The 23,607-nt window shown below is 39.1% G+C and overlaps 1 protein-coding gene across 1 annotated transcript in view; it reads right to left on the bottom strand.

The window, feature by feature from the left end:
* Positions 1–434: 434 nt before the first annotated feature.
* The window catches only part of pknox2 (PBX/knotted 1 homeobox 2), a 64,313-nt gene continuing 41,140 nt past the window's right edge, over positions 435–23,607 (bottom strand). The window contains exons 4-11 of the mRNA XM_022745972.1: positions 14,067–14,238; positions 11,041–11,226; positions 10,738–10,873; positions 8,703–8,800; positions 3,814–3,933; positions 3,214–3,290; positions 2,502–2,680; positions 435–1,601 (exon numbers count right to left, since the gene is read on the bottom strand). Of these exons, the coding sequence (XP_022601693.1) occupies positions 1,357–1,601; positions 2,502–2,680; positions 3,214–3,290; positions 3,814–3,933; positions 8,703–8,800; positions 10,738–10,873; positions 11,041–11,226; positions 14,067–14,238 (1,213 nt within the window). The 3' untranslated portion in view covers positions 435–1,356. The remainder of the gene's footprint in view (positions 1,602–2,501; positions 2,681–3,213; positions 3,291–3,813; positions 3,934–8,702; positions 8,801–10,737; positions 10,874–11,040; positions 11,227–14,066; positions 14,239–23,607) is intronic.

Genomic DNA, 23,607 nt, shown 5'->3' with positions numbered 1-23,607 from the left:
CTGTGGCGACTGGCAGGGCTTGTCATGCTCTTATTTTGTGACAGAGTCGCCCGAGAGTCGCAAAAATACACAAGCAATTCTAAGAGTTGATGGTTGAAGTCAAGTATGTGCACGGCCCATGGGCTTTTTCAACAGTCAAACCTACTAGTATATGTGGAAGCAGCTGTCGTCGTTATGTTGTTCATTTAGCTACCCTCTGAGGCCACACACAAAAAAACCAAAAAAACTAAACAAAACAAAAAACAGAATAAATATGCAAACCTTCAACACCAGAATGCAAACATATGAAAAATCCAATATACATACTATATGTGCAGTCAGTATACACTGGTTTACTACAGGTTTCTTTTTTTTTTTTTTTTTCTTTTGCTCATGGTAGAAGAAAAATAAAGATTGTTTCAAAAGTCATGCTGGAACGAGATTTACTGCAGCAGTGAAGTGAAGTGTTTCGCTCATGAGAAAGAAACACATCGTATGAGAGTGTTGCTCAACCTGAGAACATATGAGTCAGCTAAAAGGCGCGAATTATGTCCCAGCAGTGGATGCTGATATCTGCACAGCATGACACTTTTTTTTTTTTGTGCCTCACTTTTATTTTAGGAAACCAAATGACACATGAACGGCAAAGTTAAATTGTGAGCCGTCAGTTGAAAATGTTGTACTTTCATTCAGAATAAACAGTTTAAAAAAAAGCTGCAGCCCTTTTTTGTGACTAACTTCATGCTGGTAAAACATTCTGGACAGATTACAATCAGTTAAGTAGTTGTTTACACATTCAATCAGCAATTATCACTGTGCAAAGATTTTATTTTAGTTTTTTTTTAATGCATGTGCAGCTACTTCAGACTCTTCATTCTACTATCCAGCGTTTCAATTTTCATTTCACTGTATCCTGAATTCAAAACAGACAGAAAATGTCATTGCTCTCTTTTTTAACCATCACAGTAAAATGAGCAAAAACGTCTTCAATTTAAAACTGACAGTAATCTATTCAACCTTTAAGTTTCTGTGTCATTTCTTTCCAGAAATAATAGGAGCTAAAAAAAAAAGTAAGAAAAAGTGTTACTATCTGAATATTTCTGGAGCTCACTGCATGAGGACATACTGTCATAAAATGGAACAACACATATTCATCATTAAACTAATATTCATTCTCTATAATCATGATTGTGATGGTCATTGTGTCTGATTAGGCTCCGCAGAAGAGTCTCTGATGAACGTTGAGAAAACCTAATATGCCCTTAAATGCTCCCAAGAGTCACTTTACATTAGAGCCGTCTAGTTGGAGTTTGAATGAGGCCGTATTTAAGTGGACAACTGTGGTCAAAGTTCATATAGTCCTTTCCCCCTGTTCCACTACTCCAGTTCCTCTCTGTGCTCCATGCTCAGATCTCTCCTTTGCCTCCCCCTGTCGTTTTCCTCATCCACGTCCTCCTCCTCTTCCTCCTCCTCCATTCCTTCCTCCTCTTCTTCCTCCTCCTCCTCTTCCTCGTCCTCCTCGGTGCCGTCCATGGAGTCATCGGCACCCAGCATGGCTTGCTGCATGGCCAGGGTGGCTGAGTCTGAGGACAGTGACTGGAGGCTGTCCATGCTCAGCGGGTCTGAGGGGAAAGCAGGAAAACAGAGGAGGGGTGAGGATGTGGCGCACAATTATAAACTGTTATTATAAACTCAGATTATCCTTGGGAGCTCTCAGTTCTCCGGTTTACATGCAGTCATGATCACACAGCAGTAGTATTGCGGTGCACATGTATCTAAATAAAAACGGGACCATAAATAATAAATGCTTGTAAAGGCGTGTAAGTTTCTTTGGAGGTCTACATTTATTGATATAATATCATATCAAGATACATAAAGTTGTGTATTTGGCATTCCTTCCTTCCACTGAATAAACTACTTAACTATGAACCGTAGTTTTGCAGTTTATTATTACCTAGAAGCAGAGCTTTTATTAAGAGTTTAACACAAATATGCTCATGAAATGGTTGAGTTAAATTTATGACAGTGAAGTTGTTTGACTTGTAGAAAGCTTTGAGTCTTTACCTGCAACAGCTGCAGTACAGAGGTGGCAGATAGATTATACATTACACCCAGCAACTAAAATCTATAATCTACTCTGAGCTTTGACATGAAAAACTAGACAGTTGCCATGGGTAACAGTATTTATCATTATTTCTTTTTCTATCTGCAGAGAGCTGTAATTTTTTCCACACAGTTTTAAAAAACATGCTCAGATCCAACTTATGATTCCTGAGGGACAAATGCTACTTTTTTAAAAAATAATATTATACTCTTTGTTCGTGACTTTGCCTTCACGTCCTCTCACATAAAAAGCAAAGATGATTCAACAGTGTCACCTAGTGGTTAAGATTCGAACACACAAGATTCAGTTCTTAAAAACCTTTCATTCATGTGTTTAAATGTTAAGTACAGTTTAGGGAAAAAAAAAACCTCTGGATATATTTGTGTTTAATTGTTTGGAAGGTTTAGTGTTGACGTACTGTCTGAGTTGTTTCCTGTTTGAGATCTGTGCGTCTGCAGAACTCCAGCCACGATGGAGTCAGGCCAGAAACGTTGTGTGGGACGGTGCTGGGACTTCATCTTCTTCGCTTTAGGAGCTGGGTCTGGGTTACTGGCATCCAGCATCGGCTGGAGGATACGCCGACGAGCGTTGATAAACCTACATTATATATTATTATTGATTATTACAGAGTATCATCAGATTATCATTAAAATGCTTTGTGGGTAAAATATGTTGGGATAACAACAATTTCTATCTTTAAGAATGCGCACACAGAAATGTTCAGACCAGTGTGAGATACCGTCCAAAATTATTCACCAAGGAGGTTGCTTTTGATTTCCTAATAGACTATTGAACAGTCATGTGACTTATAGATCGTCACAGATACAATTCTTTTTAGTTTACAAAACAACACTATCATCGTCTCTTTAAAGTAGCTCTTAAGAAAAACCTGTTCTTTGAAAACAAACAAGTAGGGAGGCACAATTTGGGCTCTGGTGTACTAGAGATATATGACCAGGAGATGGCGCCACAGTGCCAGCAATGTGCTGAGGCGCTCCAGTACATCCAAGTTCACTTCAAGTGAAGCCTCCACTTATATTTCTATTACAATAATAGTAGTTTGCAGTAAAAGTGGTGTTTTTCTGTCTATGTGTGCATATGAGGTTTAATGGTGACATTCAGCATCTTACCAGTTGTTCACTTGCAAAAGGGTTAGACTTGTTTGTGCAGCAATCTGCCTTTTCTCATCTTCTGTTGGGTACGGGTGCTGAAAGGAGGAAGAGATGACCTCTCAGGTTTCAAGCAGTTTTCTGTAATTAATAGTATTTGTGTGCCACTCCCTTATTGATGCTGACTTCTCATGCTGAACGCTGACTGACATTTCCTGCTCTTCCAACATCCAGCGAACCTCCCCATTTAACTACTTAACCCCCCCCCCCATATATGTCTCATCCATTTTCCTTCTCTTCATAACTACCACTTCATAACACTTCCCCTGAGAAGGCCAACAAATGTGATCATTGAGATTAATTCAAACACACACACACACACACACACACACACACACACACACGTTTGTAGAGCTACACGTTTGTGGGGACCTGTCATTGACTTAATGCATTTCCAAGCCATTTACCCTAATCTCAACCATCACAACTAAATGCCTGACCTTAACCCTTGCACTAACCTGAACCTAATTCTAAAACAAACCCTAAAACCAAGTCTTAACCCTCAAACAGCCCAACTTGCGGGGTCCTGCAACACACACACACACACACACTGTGCCTCACCATGGGATGCTGAAACAGCCAGGACCGCATGATGTTGGTGGCGTGTTTGGGCAGAACGCCCCTCTTATTCTTGGACTTCTTGTCTTCACTGTCCAACAGAGATGACAGGTCCACGTTTACCTTTACAACAGAGACCAGGAAGGGCAGAAAGAAGAAGAAAGACAAAAAAAAAAGGAGTGGATGGTAGGTCTCAGTTATTGTTGCCACGGAAACAAAGGGAGACTACCAATTACCTATCTTTTTTCTTTCGGTGGCAAGGCCAGAAACACCTCCTCAAGTGTCACCATGGTAACTGAGTTTGAGTAATGATACTTAAAATATAAAAAAGCAGCACTCTTGACTATGTGGAAACACAAGAGGGTCAGTCTCCTGTTTTGTGCTTCAGCGAGTTTAAGGACTGGAGAGTCAGCTGAGCCTTTGGTCAAAAGTTTGGACTCCAGTTTGATGCTGAATTAGTGAGGAACTGGTACAAAGTGTGGCTGTGTTTGGCTTAGCTTTTCATTTGTATTGACCTAAGCCTGTCTTTGTGTTCAGTGAGAAATCATTATTCAGATGTTATTGTTTGGAGTGTGAGTGCTGAAGGACAAGATGATCTCAGGATATTGACAGTCTTTGACACCCTGCAGTGTACATATGGATGTGTGTGTGTGTGTGTGTGTGTGTGTGTGTGTGTGTGTGTGAATGCATGTGCTCGGTCTGGCAGAGCCGTACTTGTGAGGGCTGACTTGTTAGTCTACTGTTCATGTAAAGGCATTTAGGGCTTGCTATGGTGTTCAGGGGATATTTCTATGGTTACAGTCAAGGTTAAGTTAAGATTCAAAAAGAATTTAAAAAGAATGCAAAGAATTATTAAAGGAAAAGTCTATTGATGTCCTATATTTTTCTAACGATCAACAAATTCCATATAAAGACCCAAACCAACAATGAATTGATCCAAATAACAGGTATTGAGTAGGTATCCAAGACTGCTCCACTGTTGTCAAAAACTATTAAAAACACATAAGAAGCCACTGTTGCACTGGGTGACATGTTTCCTTCATTACCATGAACACACACACTGTTTTGACTCAGCCCCACAGACACCATCCTGCTGCCAGATATACTCAGTAGGGCATCAAATGTGGTTTAAGCCAACACTGAAAATAGTCTCCAGCACATGACTATTTACTCCTTGAGGAAATAGTGGCCAGATGTTTTAGGAAATTACATAGCTGTTCTTTTTTTTTTTTTTTTTATAATTTTCTTATGTGAAAGTATATATTTGTCTGAGTTTTGGCTGAGTGACAAAGACTTGCTAGGGAAGTCAGAAAGGATTTAAAGTTGGATTAACATATTGTTGGTTTGGGCCTTTTTTTTAAAAAAACAGGATTTGTTGAAAAAATAGAAAAATATTGAATATATAACATTTCACCAGCCTCAGGCCAGTTTCTGTGATCTTCTTAAAGATCCCCTCCAGAGATGTTTTAAGACATAAAAATAGTGATAATTTGTGTCTGATATGTGAATGTGACAACAGCCTTCTAGTTGTCAGACTGCACAGTGAAGCTCAAACATCCAAGCAACAAGATGCAAAACACATTTCTGAGCAGTGCAGCCCATGTTTCTTGTGCGAGCAGTAGAATATTTTCACACAACAGGTTTAAGCCTCGATTGTTGGTTGATTTTAGGGTAAGCCTTAGGTTAGGGTTAGGTCAACATTCGGGCAAGGGCTGGGGTTAAGCCTGATTTAGTTATTTATGGTTAAAGGTTAGTTAAATCCCCAGAGAAATAATGAAAGCTGATACAATGTTCTCCTAAGTGAAAAAAAGGGAAAATCCCAAGTGTGTGCGTATCTGTGTGTCCACTATAGTACAATATGCGTGTGTTCATTTCATTGCAGAGATAAAAGTGTATGTGGGCTCTGAGGCAGATAATATGAAACACAATGGACCCTCAATAGCAGCCATTAGCAAACCCTGTTTGACACTATCTGCAAAGACAATACTTCATACATAAAAACACATATATAAAAATGTACACACACACACACACACACACACACACACACACACACGTCTTTTAATGCCTGCATATTCATAATTATGTGATATATAATATATAAACGTATAATATGAAGCAATCATTTAAATCTGTAATTGTCATTGTACCAGGCAGTACCAGTGGTGCTTTGAGTTTTTATGATTTTTTGAATGAGGTACCCATTTGTGAAAGATAAAATGCATATGAAAATGTCACTTAATCATGTGGGAAAAAATGTTTGAATAAATTGAAAAAACGAATAATAATAAATAAATAATAGTCAAACCCTACATGCACTCACACGAATGCAAACCTCCCTTAACTCACACAATGCCCATAAATACACATTCACATCCACTCGGATCCCCCCTCATAGTCTCCACACAAAACAAGACTCATTACAGTTGCAGCTGGGTGTCACGTGGGTAACCCTCCTCTTATCCCCCCTCAGCCCTGGGAGCATGTGTGTTCTGGGGGAAAGCAAGGTTGGATTAATTGGCGGCACCAGGCTCGAGAGTGTGATTACTCCGGGCTTGTCGGCAAAGTAGTGACGGGGCTGTGTTCAATTCCCAGCCCACATGTAACACTCTGCCTCGGCTGGGTCACGGCAATTCACCGAGGCCCCCTCTAACTGTCAAGCACAGAATTACCTGCGTGAAACTGAGCTGCTCTCCAGGCCGGGACTGCTGCACATGGAGCACTGCTCCCACTTTTTATTCATATCTATAGGCACGTACGAAGGCCGGGCAAATGCTGGCCCCACTGCTGATACGTTACATATACCTAGCCTGGAGTTTTTTTGAGTCATGGATGTTTGACATGTTTAGAACAAGAGAATATCTGTAATCCGTAAATCTGAATTCTTGTTCTGTTGTTTCTTTTGTGGTTCAAACACTAGTTACAAGTTAATTTTCTTCCAAGTATCACGCAGACTCCCACTCTGAAGAGCAGAATTAAATTGAAAGGGAAAATTGGTTTCAACTAATTCATTATCTTCTGTTGCATAATTTTATGGTGCACTGTCAATCTAACTTGTGGCTCAATAACCAATAAACCTGGTCTCTTATATTCAAAAGCTGTGGTCTTAAATTTACACTTTACAACTTCACAGTCTACAGACATTCATCCCAGTTAATCAGGCCATCTCACACCATGCAGCAACAGTCCTTTATGTGCACAGTAAACAAAACAAAAATAGCTGTTCCCATTTATTTATTACTGAACTTGTTCATCAGTGATATGACTAACTATTGTATAATAAAGACATTACCAGTGCTACTGCTAATGCTAGACACTGTTTTATGTTCAACTGACTCTCCCACAGTATATTTTGTCTGCTCTACAGTTGTTGGTCTGTTATTTTGCCTTTGGTGTGGTGTCTCAGTCCTGTGTTGTGACTACCTTTTAATGAGTCAGCACCAATTATCATGGTCGGATTCCTTGTGCTTCCGTTGTACACAGCAATGGAAAGATCCTGTGTCCTGTGAGCAGACCTAACAAGGGCTCAAGTGCCTGATGTTCTCTACTTTTAGAGGAGGGTTTATACTCTTGATACTCTCTTTCCCAATAGGGGAGGCTCTGTGTACAACAAAAGGAAAGTAATAAAGGTTCTGGATGCCAACAGTCCTCTCCTACCTAGATTAACCTTTAACAAAAGCAGAAGTAGCTTTCTGATGGCTGAGCACTTTCCTTAAAAAGAATAAAGGCAACAAACAGTACAGCTAGTAAGTAAAAAAATGAACAATTAAGTTGAACAGAATGTCCTGCTGCATATGTTTTCAATAGATAGATAGATATATACTTTGTTTATCCCCTAGGGGAAATTCATGTAATAATAATAATATGTTATGATTATATTAAATGATCAGCTGTGATGATGCTTGGTTTAAATTCACTGTGTGATATTTTTAGGATTGAGCTGGACTACAATAAACAAGTATTAGTTCAACTCATCATAGAGAGAAACCACAATGAATGACATAAAAAAAATGTATATGAGGATTAATACAATATAGTCGTTCTGTAACTTGGCTGGAAACCATTTTAGTTTTCAGTTGTCAAAAACATAGATAGATAGATAGATAGATAGATAGATAGATAGATAGATAGATAGATGGATGGATAGATAGATAGAAAAATAGATAGATACATAGATAGAAAAATAGATAGATACATGGATAGATAGATGGGTAATAATGGGTCGGCTCATTCATCTCCACAACAACCTAACACTCGAACAGAAAAGACACAGTGAGAGAAAATTGAACTACAATGAAAGGAAATATTAAAACCACAAATGTGTCCTTGCATCATAAAAAAATCCATTTCCAGGCATTCATGTGGGGTTGGCTGTTCTAAACCCTCTCATGAAAAGGAGATAAAACATTTATAGTCATATTTCCTGTCTATAATAATTCCAAATTACTGTACTCTCTTTCTTTTCACACCTAGAAGTGTGTGGCACTTTATAAAGTTTGTCAAAAGGTTGTTGAAAAATAAGTACATGTTGGATTGAGAATATTCTGTAGCAACTTTGGGTTTTATTTCTTGCATCTGTGTAAAGCACATCATCAAAAATGTTTGCTCTATAAATGAAGATAGCGTTATGTGACAAAGTAAATGGCTGTCATCTGACGTCGTACCTGACAGGATCATGTAAGTGCCCTAAACATCATGGGAATAAACAATTTCCATTTTGTGTCTCAGCGGGGGCTTGTGTTCAGACGAAGAAAAAGAAAAAGGCGCCCAGGGGGGATTCTGTGAGATGTAAAGAGGCCCGTTTAATAACAACAAATTGAGACAGTGGGTGGTGAGTGCACAGGGAGGGAGCGAATGTGCTGGCCAAAGCATCAGCAGCCCAACGGCTTTACCTGCGAGTTCTGGATCTGGATGGTTCCTGGCGGCAGCGCCTGCGTTAACACTTGTCCTTGTGATGTCACCATGGTAACCGGCTGGTACAGGGTCCCACCTGAGGGGATAATTTGCCGTCATGAGTATCAAGTGGCTTCAGCAGCTACTGAAAAGCCACATCCAGCACTACCACCAGAGCCTTATTTACTTCTTGCCTGCACCACAAACAAAAACAAGGCAAACAAGAGACCAAATGATTCAATTCAAGGTGCATTAGTATTCTTTAACCCAGAAAAAAGAGAAGAGAGAGTGTTTTTGATGCTGGCTTAATTAGCCTTGATCAAGACACTCTTATCACAGTCTGTTTGAGCTCTTCAATGTGTAGTGATCAAAGGCAGAGACATTGATTTATTTTGGGTTAAAAGGGATTTCCAGAGGGCAGGATTAACATTTCACTGTGGAGGCTTGACATTATAGGAACCTATCAGCCAAGCACTCTATGAAAGATCCAAACCATCGCTCTCTGATACACATGTAGACAAAAATCAGTCACTATAGCTGTAACAAAGATTAAAATGTAATATAATAGCAGTTAAACGTTACGGTTCATTTCAGAACGCTAGGTACTGAATATGCTTGTATCTGCTGGTAGTATGGTTGTAATCAACAACATGCTATCACTATACTGGCTTTTGTGCAGCATATACTTTATTTCACATTATGGATTATTCATGCAAAATCATGATGCATTCTAACTGATACATCCGTAAAGTGCTTTACGGCAAAAAAATCAAAAACCAAAACAGAGAGAAACGATGAAATTTGCTAAGATAATGAGTTAATGACACAGAGTACAAGAACATTAATAAATCAAAATGATTAAAAAATTGAATTGACCATCAATATTTTGATATAGCTGGAGATGAGCAACTAATTTCTGTCTAAGGCCTGAATAAAGAGAACTGGAGTAGTCTAAATGAGAAGAGATAAAAGAATGGACACGTTCTCAAAATCAGATAGAGATGAAAATGGTTTCATTTTGGTTAAGGTTCTCAGCTGGAGAAACCATGATTGATTCACCCTGGTCCAGAGACAAAAGTGAAATATCACTCCCAATCTGTGTGCACTTAAGTTTGACAGATTGATGATGTACCTGATTGGACAAGAATAGTGATAAAAGGTAGGCCAAACAGAATGATCGCTAATGAAGATGAGTTAAAATGTAACATGTTTTGTGACATTAATTTCTGCTAGAAGTGACAATACCTGTGTCACATTAGCATGACCAGGTCAAACAGAGACACTGAGCTGTGTGTCACAGCCATAGAAGTAGAATTTAATGACAGATCTCTGTAAAATGTGATCCATTGGAACAATAGGTATAGAAAACAAAAGTTGTCCCAAAATGGATCCTTGGGGAACACCAAAGGCCAGGAGGTAGGTGTAGAAGTCTCTCTATTGGTGACATAAAAACTTCTACTGGTAAGGTTGGAACAGAAATTTATGCTAAACTGTGTATCAGTGAATAGAAACAGACTGTATGTACATTAATAATTGATAGTTACCATTTATCCTCTAGTAACAAAAAATAACTGCACATCACTGCATAATGTCTGTCTATAGACAGATTTATAAAAATGTTTACATCTAGATGTGAAGTAATACAGTTCAGTGCTGGGAATGCAAATTAAGTTGTCCATTGAAGGAACAAAGGGTTCAGAGATTTTACACACAATATATTCCCACATATTGATAAGACTGGAGAGGTACCAAAACTGGTTCACTGTAAAAGCAATGTGACCATGGAAACTTGAAAAATCATAATATGCCTTTTAGTGTAGAAGCTCCACAGTCTGTGTGAAATGAAGGTGCTTGTCTGGCAAGAACAGCCTGAACCAGTCCAAGTGTCACGGATGTCAAAGTTATTAGCAGAGTTTACTATGGAGAATAAGTCAGAGAAATATTATATGACATTGCACAAGAAAACTAATGAGACAATTTGAAGCTTGTATTGTATGTTTCAGGGTCATCGTGTGTCTGTAATCACATGCTTACCCGATACCACTTGAGAGTTGATGGTAGTCATGGCGACATTGCTCTGTTGCAGACCCCCGGCAGGCACCACAATCCCTGAAGGGTTAACAGAGCTGGAGACAGAGGTCATGGATGGAGAGGAGGTCTGAATTAGTTCCTGGGGGATCACAGAGAGACACTAGTGAGCAAATGTAAGAAGGTAGCACTACTGTTTGTGAGTGAAAAACTCCCGACAGCAAATGATGATGATGGTGATAAATGACAAGATTGGGATCTTGGGAAGTGCTACTATGAACTGTAAAATCCACATAGTCCGTGACTGACCTGCTGCATGCTGAGACTGGTGTGTGATGGAGAATAGGGTCCTCCCAGGTCATTACGGAGGAGGTTGTCACTGTGCATCTTGGTCTTCAGGCAGGTGATGTAACGGTTGCAGAAATCCTTACAGAGCTCATTGACCTTCTCTAATTCCAGTAGGTGGATCCTCAACACCTGAATGGCCTTTACCATCTGAAGGAAACAGAGACAAACCATAAAACTGATCCCATTCACAACATACTTCATGCATTTTTTTTATTTCAAAATAATTTCAATTAACCTATTAATTATGATGTTATTTAGGTGTTTATGGGATTCTTAGGGTGTTATGAATTTAAAAAATTCCCAGGATTTCAATGGATTTTCTGCACAGTATAAGGGGCTTTAGGGGTCAAAAAACTTAAAATTTACATAGCCTTAACTTTTCCATTTTTCCATGAAATATGTGTATAGTTGTATATGTGAATAGTTGTAATAATATTTGGTTCATTTTAGAGGTGTTTAAAGGGAGAAAAAAACAAACAGAAAACCATTTTAACATCTTCATATTGTATATTTTGATACATTATTTTTTATCCATCACCATTGTTCAAAACTTACCAAATACTGTGGCCCTATTTGTTTATTTTTAATTAGAATGAAAATTCAGGGACAACTGCTCTTTGGTAAATTTTACAGGGTTTAGAAAACCAGTTCAAAAGAAAATAATACAGAAACCACATGGGCACTGAGTTACTGGATAGTTTGTGCTAAATATGGGTATGCATAGATGATCACCCTCATCAGCTCTGGACATACTCAAACACACACTGGCCACATTAGGTAAAACAAAATCCAGAGCCAGACTGTCAGGTCTAGATGTGGAACAGTGAACTGAGGTGTTTACAGTCAGTTTTAAAGGCTGAGATGTGACGTGCAGCAATTTATTTTATTGATGAGCAGGGAGCGACATTCAATTTTCATGTTTATTCCAGAGATGCATATAGATTGCAAGTATACAGGGGGGGTATAATCCTTTTATCCTTCATTCTCCCATAGCCAGAAATCAACACACGGAGCCTAAGGAATGATGGGAAGTCAGACCTTTCCACTGTGTGTCTATAAGACTGGCTATTTTGGCTTCAGTGTTTAAACAAATAAAATATCTTATTTTATGTTACTTAAATCTTCAAAACCCTCTTCATACAACCTCCCCTTTCTTTTACCTCTAGAATGGCATCTGTTTTGCTGGGTTCTCCAAAAATCTTATTGCTCACAATGAGAAAATAATGTAAGCTTAAAGGTACACTCAGTTCTTTTTTCGGAGCTTTCACCTGGATCTCACAGACTTCTTCAGAGAATGGAGATCGTGAGATGCAGTTTTGTTTCATGAGATTGTTTTGCTTCACATGTTGTTCCCAACAGTCAAGGATGCGGATGCACTTTCATGCTTGAATATAGTCAGTCACAATATATATAGTTAATTCCTACGCCACATCACCTCCACTGTATTGATGTAACGGTATATATTAGGCATTACTTGCATTTTAAAGTCAGTGTGAGACAACAAAACTAAAAGTGAGTCACTCATTGCACTTAACCTGAGAAGTAGAGTGAAAAATCATATGAAAACCAATCATGGTACACCTCCTGCTGTTGTAGCTTTAAGGTAAAAAAAAAAATGCAGCTTTCAGTAGCAAAACAGATACAAGACTTCAAGACAGGAGTAATAAAAATAACATTCAGTGATAATAAGCAGTTTTAATTTGACTGTAGTCATGCCAAGTAATTCCCTCTATTTACAAGATTTCAGTATTTTCCTCAAAACGGTGTTCCTGGCATACAAGCAAAGACCTTCAGACAGCATTCAGACCACGATGGGGCATTGGAAGTCTCCAGTGAAAGGGAATTGTTGTAGAAGTTTCTTCTGGGAGGTTTCGGTTCAAGTTTTACAGACAGACTCCCTCGCAAGCTGTCGAGGAAAATCCTCCCCTGCCACAATGGAATTATTGCTCTGCTCAGACATTTATCAAACAATTTGATTGAATGCAGTAGCAGGGGTCAGAGAGGACCGTCTGTAAAATTGGAGGTAGATGACGCTGACGGACTGTCTGATATATAACAGACCATTTCATTGGAGTTTGTGTTGCTAGGAAACAGCTTGGGACCAGGTTTATTACCTGAAATGTATTAATAATATTAATGAAAATATTACATAATGGGGAAAAAAAGTAATTTGAACATATTTTGTTGTTCTAAAGTGTGACATGATTACAATTCCTATATCAAGTCAAATTTTGGCAAAATTAGCAATCAGTCCAACCCAGTTAAGGGGATCTGTTTGTAAGTGATACTTTTTTAATAACAGGAATCATTCATTTACAATATCTCTCTGTATTTTCTTCTCTTCACCAGCCATCTAGCCATCCATAGCCTCGCTTTTCTCCACTCTTTGAGACTCACTGTGGTGCACTCCCATCAAGTCACCACTCAAGGTCAACAGAATGGACAGGAAAGTGCTTGGCCAAGGAGGAGATAAATCAGCTAATTAAACTGCGCTCACTTAATCAAGGGACCAGTAACTCTTGCACCCATCGCAGCCAGTCAAGCCCAGTGTAACATTACTGCCCTGTGGAAGAGTTAGTGCCCTCTGGGAGGAATGCCTGCACCCAGTGCCTCATAAAACACACAGATGCAGGGTTAATTGACTGTTGAGCACTTGTCGGCCTGCCATCCCAAGTACTGTAATAGCAAAAGTGCACTTTTTTTCTTTGTCTCTGTCTTTGTCTGGCTTCAGCTCCTCCCCCTCTTTTCTCAGGGAACATGATCAGCATCCTCCTTCTCTTAATTTGTAATTACTGCTAGGTGTTGAACAAGGGGAAGTATAGGGGTAGGATGGGAAGATTACAGGAAAAAGGAGGGAATAATTAGGAGTAGTAATGATAGGATCCGCTGCAAACAGACAAGCAGGCATTTCTAATTTACAATGTAGATGGTTAGGTTCCCGAAACCAACAGAAATCCATGTGTTCTTTGTCACAGACGTTGGCTCACCAAGTTGTCCAGCTCTGGATCTTCACTGAAGAAGGGCTTATGTTCTCGTTCCTGCTGGTGCACAAAGTTTTCTATGTCCACATCAAAGCTGGCTGACGTGATGCATTCAGATCCCTGTGTGGCCTGCTCACATTTCTCAAACAACAATGCCAGCAGGGGGAACAACGGATGTCTGAGGAGAAAGAGAGAGAGCAGCACTTTTTATTGTCACTGATCTTAATTATTATATCACTGATTATGTATTAGCAGTACATGTTGGCGTGCATCAAGCCAAAACAGGAGCCTCAAATTTCTATTGTCCCATCAGAAGACAGTTCAGATTTTGGGGTTTTGGCTTTTGCAGTTCATTCTTGTGGTGCAGACACTGACTTGTCTCCTCTATGTTTACCTCAGTTGGTGAATTCCTACATTTCCCAGACTGCCTTTCCAAAACCCTAAAGAAGAGTTGTAAAGTAAACAAAGTTTCACATGTAGAAACAAATGTTTGCGCATTGATTTTAAAGGGCTAACACAAATAATCTGCTGTTAATATTTTACACAAAGCTGAAACTGTTTCTACTATGAAACTCCCAACATGATGTGATATTGTCTTTGTTTGGTCAGTTACCTCTGAGAGTACGACACATAGGCAAATAGACACAAAGGTTTTATCATGGACTTTTCCTTGAAAGCAGCCAAATACACTTACAAGCCAATTAACATTATCCTGTTTCCATCAGCACATTAATTAAAGACTAAGAATAAATTACAAATTTTTACCATATTCAACACATTAAAATCTTAAAAACACTTGAGTGCTTTTCATGCACAGATCATCATGACCATGGGCCCTGGATACAAATTTGTACGCACGCACACATATATAATGTACATCCTCTCCCAGCACACAACAAATCAGGAATAAGTAACCTTCACAGCATGTATTATGTTAATTATTTTGATAGAATAAAAGCCATACCATTATGCATTATTTTTTTATTTATCTTAAAGAGCTAAAACATAAACTAAAGTGAAACATCACCTGCCACATATATAACTATGAAAGAAAATGCAGCCAGAGCCATAACAACACAGTGAAACACAGCACTAAACATCAGTGACAAATCTGCCAAGACCATCTGCTTTCCTCCAGTCCTCTGTGAAGTCACGGATCAAGTCGTCAAAGTCCAAGAGGACAATTTCATATTCAGTGACCATGTGGGTGACAGCATGTTGATGGATCTCTGTGGCAGTTGAGGAAAAAGTAACACCCTCTCTGACACTGAGTGGCAGACACAGGAAATATTAACTGTAATCCACAGTCCAGCAGCTCAGAGGTGTGTTCTATCTGTCAGGTCTCATAAAGATCTGAAATGTATCAGCTCATCTGAGACACATTTGTCCAACTCAGAGGGATATCACTCTGTTACAACACTGTCTGCATCTAGCTTCTTTTTTCCCACTCAAAGTCTGTCGAAGTCACAGCTGACATCACTCACCGAGCCATTTAATTGGCAGTATGTTACAAATGCACATAATTGTATTTCAATTTTAACAGTGTGGCTGTAGGAATGGCTGTGTTGGTCTGTTGGTTGGTCTACATCTAAGATAGTTATCACACTGTATACAGTACATTATACGTGCCATGCAGACATCAGTATATAAGCAGTGTAACTGTTAAGTACATTAGCTTGTTGGCTGCTGAGCTGAGACACTGTAAGCAAAGATGTACATATGCAAACTAAAGATGCACTTTTAAAATGCAAAGTTTCTTTCCAGACTGGACTAAAATAACAGGAAGACCAACAAAAAAAAAAGAAAAAAAGAAATTGGGTAATAATAATTACTTGACTAGTGCAGGTAATATTGAAATCATGCCAACTTTCCTATAATAAATCTTATCTCAATGTGGGGCTTTAGTTGCATGAGCCTCTCATGTGCTCTCATACAAACAGTCCTTTTACAGATATTTCTATGTACTTAAAAAATAAAGTGGTAATCTGTCTATGTTTCTCTTACCATTGATGTGCAAAGACACATTAATGGACATTCAATAGAGGGAAGAATTAAAGATATAATATGAGCTCCACTCCAAAGCACTTATCCTGTCTTCACTCTACTTTTAATAGTGTGGCAGCTCCATGACATTCCCTAAAGGACACGCTGAACACACGCACAAGGTTCAAAAAAGGATCTTTAAGTGGATAGGATATGGTCCAGTGATGGCGCTAGGCTTCACAGTGTCACCTACATTGTTAACATCTGCCTTTTATTGGGAATGTCACTCACATAAGATCCTCCAGATACACTGTGCAATGGTCCATACTACCAAAATTATTGAGCATCTCCTCTTGGAGGAAAGCTGCTGCCCTAATGGCCACGATGACAGAGAACTACAAGGCAATAAAATCTGAGAAGAAGTTGGAAAGATGACCGAGTGAGAATAAAAGCTTTTGGTGGATCTGAATATTTGTGCCCCATGGAGCTGTTTTTCACACTTGTGATCACTGTTCTCTCCATTGCCTATTCCATCAAGACTGTTTTTCTCACTGTGCCCCTTTTATACTCTCCCACTGTTCTTTTTGTTATCTTTAACTTAGAAGAGACCCAGGGGAATGTCTAAAAATACAGTATGTCCCTATCAAATGAATTATGATAAGGACTCAGGACTTGGCAGTAAGTTATATAAACACTGTAAGATGGTTACTAGTGGCAATGTTTTCAGATCCAGTTGTTTTAGCTGTATACAGGAAGGTATTGTCAAGGATTGAAACCAAATTTATGAGGGACTGGTTTAAAAAATCCAGCATTTTCTAATCTGATCCTTGGTCACTTTGTCTCTACATGTGGAATACATGTGGAAGTCCTTAAATGTGGAATATCGATCTCATTGTTACATCTTTCAACTTGCTCTGATTGCACAAGTTTTTACTTCTTGAAAAATGACACTGTTGGTGTAATTGATGTAATTTATGTTTCTACTCCATTCCTTGTTTCCAAATGAGTGGGGGAAGAAGATGTGTTCTGCTGTCTGACTCTTGGGGAAATTTTCAAAATATACACCCAGTACAATTTAAATTTCAAGGATGTAGAGTGAACTTTTTTAGACTGGGGCTGATATTTGATAATACTGAATATCGTGACATTGCCTGCCATATATGATATTTTTCATAACATAATTTTTTTTTCAGTCTGTCCTGTAGCCAAGTCTTATCCCTTATACCTGAAAAATTAAATGCAATAATTGTATATGATAATATTGTATATCACGATATCTGGGCGTGGGAGTGTATCAACATATAAAATTTTGGATATTGTCAAAGCCTAACTATTAGAGTTTTCAATAATGTTGTATGTTTCGTACGCCCTATAGTGGAAGTCACACGCTGTCATTTTCAAAAACATCATAAAATCCTGTGGTTGATCTGTTTTGCTTTCACACCACAAACAGTCCACACCAGTTTGCTTTGAGACTAACATTTTCAGATGATCTCAGTCCAGTTCTTTGAGTGTAGGTTACAGTGAATGACAGTGTTACAACAGCGAAACCACGCAAACAGGCAGAGTTCATTTTACAGGCAAAAAGATCAGGTGTAGGTAAGTCATTACCTTCTGTACAGGTTCCATATTTTACACTTTTTTCACTTTCACTTTTTAATTTGAATACTCTCTTCTGATTGGCTGACTGTTTTCTTAGTGATTGAAAAAAAATATAACAGATTTCAGATAAACAAACCAAAAACCAAATAGAAACCAAATCCTGTAAGGTTGAATGTGGGCTGGGCTTGGTGCATGACTGACAGTGGTGACTGCTTTGTTGTGACATCACAAAGTAACAGACGTCCTGACGGTTTGTTTTAAAGCTCAGTTTCTGAATAGAGACTGTGTGCATTTCTCTGTGGACTGAGCGCTTTGATACTTTCACAGTATTAATATAGAGCCTAGACCTGCTTTATAATCACAAAAACACATGGAAATCTACCTTTATACAATATGGGACCTTTAACTTGTTTCTTTGACTGTGGTAATAGCAGGCGATGGCTACTATAGCAGGCTTGTCTGGACTGACAGGACTTAAGTCTGTGTTGGGAGGAAGAAAATTAGTGCTTGTCCTTTCTCTCCTCACTGTTGAGGTGCCATTTGGCACTCCCCAAGTGGAGCTGCTATATCAGGATTGGATAGATAATGGTGAAATAAATCATATAGAATAAATGTTACTTACCCAAGTTACATGAGTGTAGATTTTTCCCCTGATATTCTAATTGTTTTTTTGGTACTTCCTGGTACTTGTGGTTGTTTGGTTAAAGATGAACATTAACTGGAGGTCATATTTTTTCTTGCATTTTCATTCCACACAGTGTCATTGTTGTGGCCATGTAATTCGGTGTATGTGTGTGGTGAGTGTATATTGCACTGGCATGGAGGGAGGCTGGGCCCCTGCTAAGGCTCTAACCCATGGCTCTCATTTGCAGCCTTTAATAGTCGTCTATATTATACTCTAATCTGCCTGATCCCAATTTAATGCCGCTCCCTCAGCCAGACGTGACAGGAATACTAAACAGGGGGGTCACGTGCAGAGTGGAGAGCTTCTGCCTTGTCTGCTTAATGTCTGCTTGTGGTGGGGTGGGGGAGAATCTGGGTGGGGGTGAAGACTGTAACTGAGAGCAAACAGGAACACTCACAGCACTGCAGATGGTGTCTTAACAAGTTATTTACTTTCACATTTAGTCTCAGAGTTATTTATATTACATAAAGTGATTAATTCTGCCGATGAGGTGAGATCATTTATGCGTCTATTTTTTTTCTATGAGTGTTACAATCTATAAACAAGGAGGAATATAACATGACAACTGGAGTCAGCAAAGTGACACCGCAAGTCATGTTGATTTGCTGCATAATCATCACACAGACACAGAAATAAGCACATGCACTTACTAAAACATCTTTCCATAGACATCTGCTGTCAAGGAGATGTGGCACTACAGGGCCTGAGGACACAGGGGCATTGTGGGTAAAGCTACAGACTGCACAACACCTTTATGGCTGCTTAAATACGTAATGTTCGTGTGTATTACAAAACAAACACTGATGTATATATAAAAACAAATATAGAATTTAAAGGTGACATCAGCTGTCATGAAGATGTTGATTCAGTGTGCATCAAGCTGTTGTCTCACAAAACCCTTAAAAGACTTTGTCACAGATTCATTATACACACAAGTTATGTTATGTGACTGCATAGCAGATTTCAAAATAAAGTCTTATGAGCTAACACCATACCGAAAAAAAATATTTCTTGGTTTCACATTTCACAAGAAAACGCCCTTGGTTTAAAAAGATGCTATTATGACAAATTTTCTCATTTCTCTTATATAGCAAATAATTACAACACTTTCCCATTTATTCACAAAATCGGTGTTGTTAAATCTAGAAAAAAATCTTGTTATAACATGATAAATTTTGCTGTTATAATAATTAACTTCCATATGTTGTTCAAACTAGGAGAACGTCCAATCAATGCTTAAAGAGAAGATACTGTAGTTTACATTGGCTAGAAAAACTGGCTTATATAGTTTGATTAAGTTACATTGCATGGTTAGAATGAGACATAGTGAATAAATGGTGTGGCTTTAAAACAGAGAGTGGAGATGTCAGTTCATGTGCATAGACCTCTACTGTCTGTCAGTCCCTTCAGTCACAACTGCAAATGTAGTCTGATCTACACACAATAATTATGTATAGGCACATTAAACAGCACAAAAGCAGCTTATGACAATGACACATAAAACTTCATCATGTTACCTGATTGATCAGAATGCTGCCATGTCGCTGTAGGCACTGACTAGATTTTATTTTTCATTTTAACATATGAATGAACGTTTCTTGTTATAAAAATCATGTTGTAATGAGTAAGTGTTAATCAGTGTTAATGTTTTTCATGTAATAATGGGAGTTATAATTTTTTTTTGTGATATGTTGTTATAACAAGAAAAGTCTCTTGTTGAAACTGAATAATTTCCTATGGTAATTAGTAATAATCGGAGAAATATGACATTATATAGCATGAAAAGCATCTTGGCACAACATGAAAAGGATTGCGTTAAAACACACACAAAAAAAAATGTTTTCATGGTGGCTGCATTACACTGCTACTATATGCCTTTAGGTTTGCTCAGTGAAATACATATGTCGGATTACAGTGATTAGATAAAGGTGCTTATTCATGTCTTTGCCACCTGCAAGTGAATGTGAATCAGACTGAAGATGCTAAAACAGCGTCCAGTAGTACTACAGCTCGTAGAGTCCAAATCTTTGTTTTTAACTTAGGTGAAACTTGAATCTGTGTTTTATTATCATTTCAGATTGGTATGCTAATGCACAGTCATCTGCACAGAATCCAGACCAGTAAATTAATTAATTATATTTCATGTTATGCATCTTTAATTCTGACCAACTTAAGCCAATTTTTCATTTTTACAGCTTTTACATCTGACGATACAGTGACCAAACGAGACTCCTCTTTTGTCAGCCGTATTCTTTCTGATGCTACTTTCTTAAACCCAAACATTAAAGCACGTCTCGTTTAATGATGCTCAGTCTAATTAACATTCAGAAACAGTAAAATACATTAAACTGAAACTGCATTTCAACAGACTTCTCTGAGCAGAAATGTTACTAAATTCTGTAAACAACTTGTTCAAGTGCATGGTGAGAATTTTATCTAGACAACAACAGCTTGATGCGGATGCATTTGCATGTAATGTATTTGAATATAATTTTATTCCTTGCTGCATCAATTCATTTCCTCTCTTTGCTCATCTATGGACATGTCAACAAACTTTTCACTGTACATTATTCAACAGGTTATGTTGTTATAATTAAACATACGAGAAGAAATGTTTTGTGACAGAAAGCTAGAAGGAAACATCCCATGTTATGTTTGCTCCTTCCTTCTAAGCTGAGCAAAACTGACAATAAGTGCTCAGTGAACACGTGTAAGAAAACTGTGGGTTTTTGAGATTAGCTTCAGTGGTGGTGTTCAATGGGAATTGTAGGCATCACATTGTCACCGGTGCTCTGTGGCTAGAATCCAGGTTTGGAGTATATGATGTAAAAGGCTAATGCTACCAAGGCAATCAGGGTTTGCATGGGCAAACTTCTATCCTTGACGACATACCATTGTACATAGTTGGACCTCGCCAACTTAGTGTGAGCTAAAAAACACTAGCCTTCGGCGCTTTCTATGACCTTTACACAGGAAGTTGGGATTAAGGTAGATGGGGTGTGAAAAGGCATGCATTTTTATGAACGGGAACATAGCCGGATGTGTCTGCCTGCCTGTGTGTGTGTGTGTGTGTGTGTGTGTGTGTGTGTGTGTGGGTGAATTCATGGTCACACGATGTGTGTTTTCCAGTCTCCCACTACCTCCTCCAACCATCCTGAGCCCCCCCATGTCGGCTGCCAGAAGCGGCAGGTTCTATCTGCAGTGCGACGGAGTGGAGATTGCTGGCTGGGGGATCATTACAAGGGCCATAAAAGAGCGATTTACAGGACGGCCAGTGAGTGGAGTCAGCACGCCCCCCCCACCCACCCCACCCCACCCTCCAGCATGCACCATGCTGGGACATCAACGAAAAGCCCAAAACGGAGAATCAGAGGCGGTGGGGAACGTGATGACTTAAACATGAAGGTGAGGGACGTGGCAGCTCTAGTGGCATCTGCTTTATGGTCAGTGAGTCAGAGGCTGAGGAGGGAAATAAGGTGATGCTTGATTTTTGATGTTTGATTACAGGTCAGACTTCAAAAAGGTAAAATGGGAAAGCCGTTAGAGGTTGGAAACTATTTTAACACCTAAAAACATTTTGTCAAGTCATAGTTATTCAAATTCAGCAGCTGTTCTGGAGCTGATGTTGCCAACATGGCAAGAAGCTCTCCGTCAGTCCCACAACAATGGCGTTGTTTGTGAGGCTTGCACATGAACTGAGTGGTCTAAGGCCCTGTTCAGACCTGGCATTAAAATGCGTCTCCACCTGCGTCTCGAGTGTCCGCTTGTGATCGGATCTCACTTACCTGCTCTATATGCAAATAAACACCAATGTGTTGTCGTTTGAGAGACAGAGTGAGGCACGGAGGGGGCTGAGCGAATCATCGCCTTGCGCACAGCTCTACGATGGAACACGGTTTTTAGCCATTTGAAATCGCAAAATTTTTTTTGGGTTTGTTATGAAACTGTGGTGGAACTGATTACACTGTGACAGAGGACGTCAGTTGAGTAGGTGGTCCTTCAGTGTGGTCCAAGGGCGCATTTGCGTTCACACTGCTAAAAGAATATGACCATATGTAACGCAGACCACCTCCGAATGTGGTGATCCGATCTCAAATGTGTCCTCGTGGTTTCTTGGGTAGGTTTACACCATAGACTGTAAATAAAGGTAAACATAGCCCCAAATTAGGTGTAGCGACCATGGCTGTTTTTATCTGTACCAGGCTGTAAACATGTTCATTTCTGCTGTAAAGTTGGATATTTTAACATGGGAGTCTATGGGGGTTGACTGGCTGTTGGAGCTAGCCTCCAGTCATTTGAAGAACTGCTTTTTGGCACTTAGGTGTTTACTTCGTTCAGCCCCGGAGGTTGCCGCTCGGTTCACACAATGTACATAGAGCTGTCCACTTACGATGGGAGAGAGATGAGTGTGAAACTCTCGAGTCCTTTGGCAGTTACTGACTTGGTGATTAAAACTTCCTGCAATGATTTTATTTTTGACTTCTCTTGTGACATACCATCACCTTTCAAGTTGATGTGTAACTTGTTAGGAAATCGTTGCTTATTTACGCATGGATCAATTCCAGATTTACATTATCATTCATCTGTAGTGGTGTTTACAGCCACTTGTTGACTTTAAGTCAAGTATTCACTTTCTTTTAGCTCTGTTTTTGGTCTCTGACAATTCCTGACAAAGATATTTGGCTTGTAGCTGCTAAATGCTCCACTGTGTTCACCAGCTAGCTAGTCAGTTTGATAAACATTTTTTCTAGGTGAACCTAAATTCTAGACACACGTACATTTGATGATGAAATGAAAGAAGGACAAAAAGCTAGTGCTCAGAGTCAGGACTGAACACTCATGGGAATTCAAATGATCTACAATCTCATCACATGTGCAACTCCATCTGCTGAGGGAGATTGTGTTACAAGATCAAAAGCTCCAGAAAAGTGCCTGAATGGACCTTGTGGAGATTTTTCTCCTTTTTCTCACATCAAGAATGGACTTTCAATCCCAGCTGGAATTATCCTTTAAGTTTGAGTTTCATCACTTAAATTGGATTTATAAGGTTTTCTCTCAACGACAACAAAATGTTAAACCTGCAGATGCAGAGGTGTGCATGAAAACAAGCTCAAATCAAAGCAGCACAGTCATCTAAGGAACAAGTCATGTTTGCCTGTTTTCGCAATAATCTGGCAGGCCACCAAGGGGGTACAGAAAGGGGTGGGGGTGGGGATTTGAAGGTATGTGTTTATGTGAATGTGTGTGTGAGTTGGAGAGAGAGAGAGATGGAGTCCC

Source organism: Seriola dumerili, unplaced genomic scaffold (assembly GCF_002260705.1).
Source record: "Seriola dumerili isolate Sdu_G_001 unplaced genomic scaffold, Sdu_1.0 BDQW01000091.1, whole genome shotgun sequence".
Lineage (NCBI taxonomy): Eukaryota > Metazoa > Chordata > Actinopteri > Carangiformes > Carangidae > Seriola > Seriola dumerili.
This window is presented reverse-complemented; position numbering and strand designations above follow the sequence as displayed.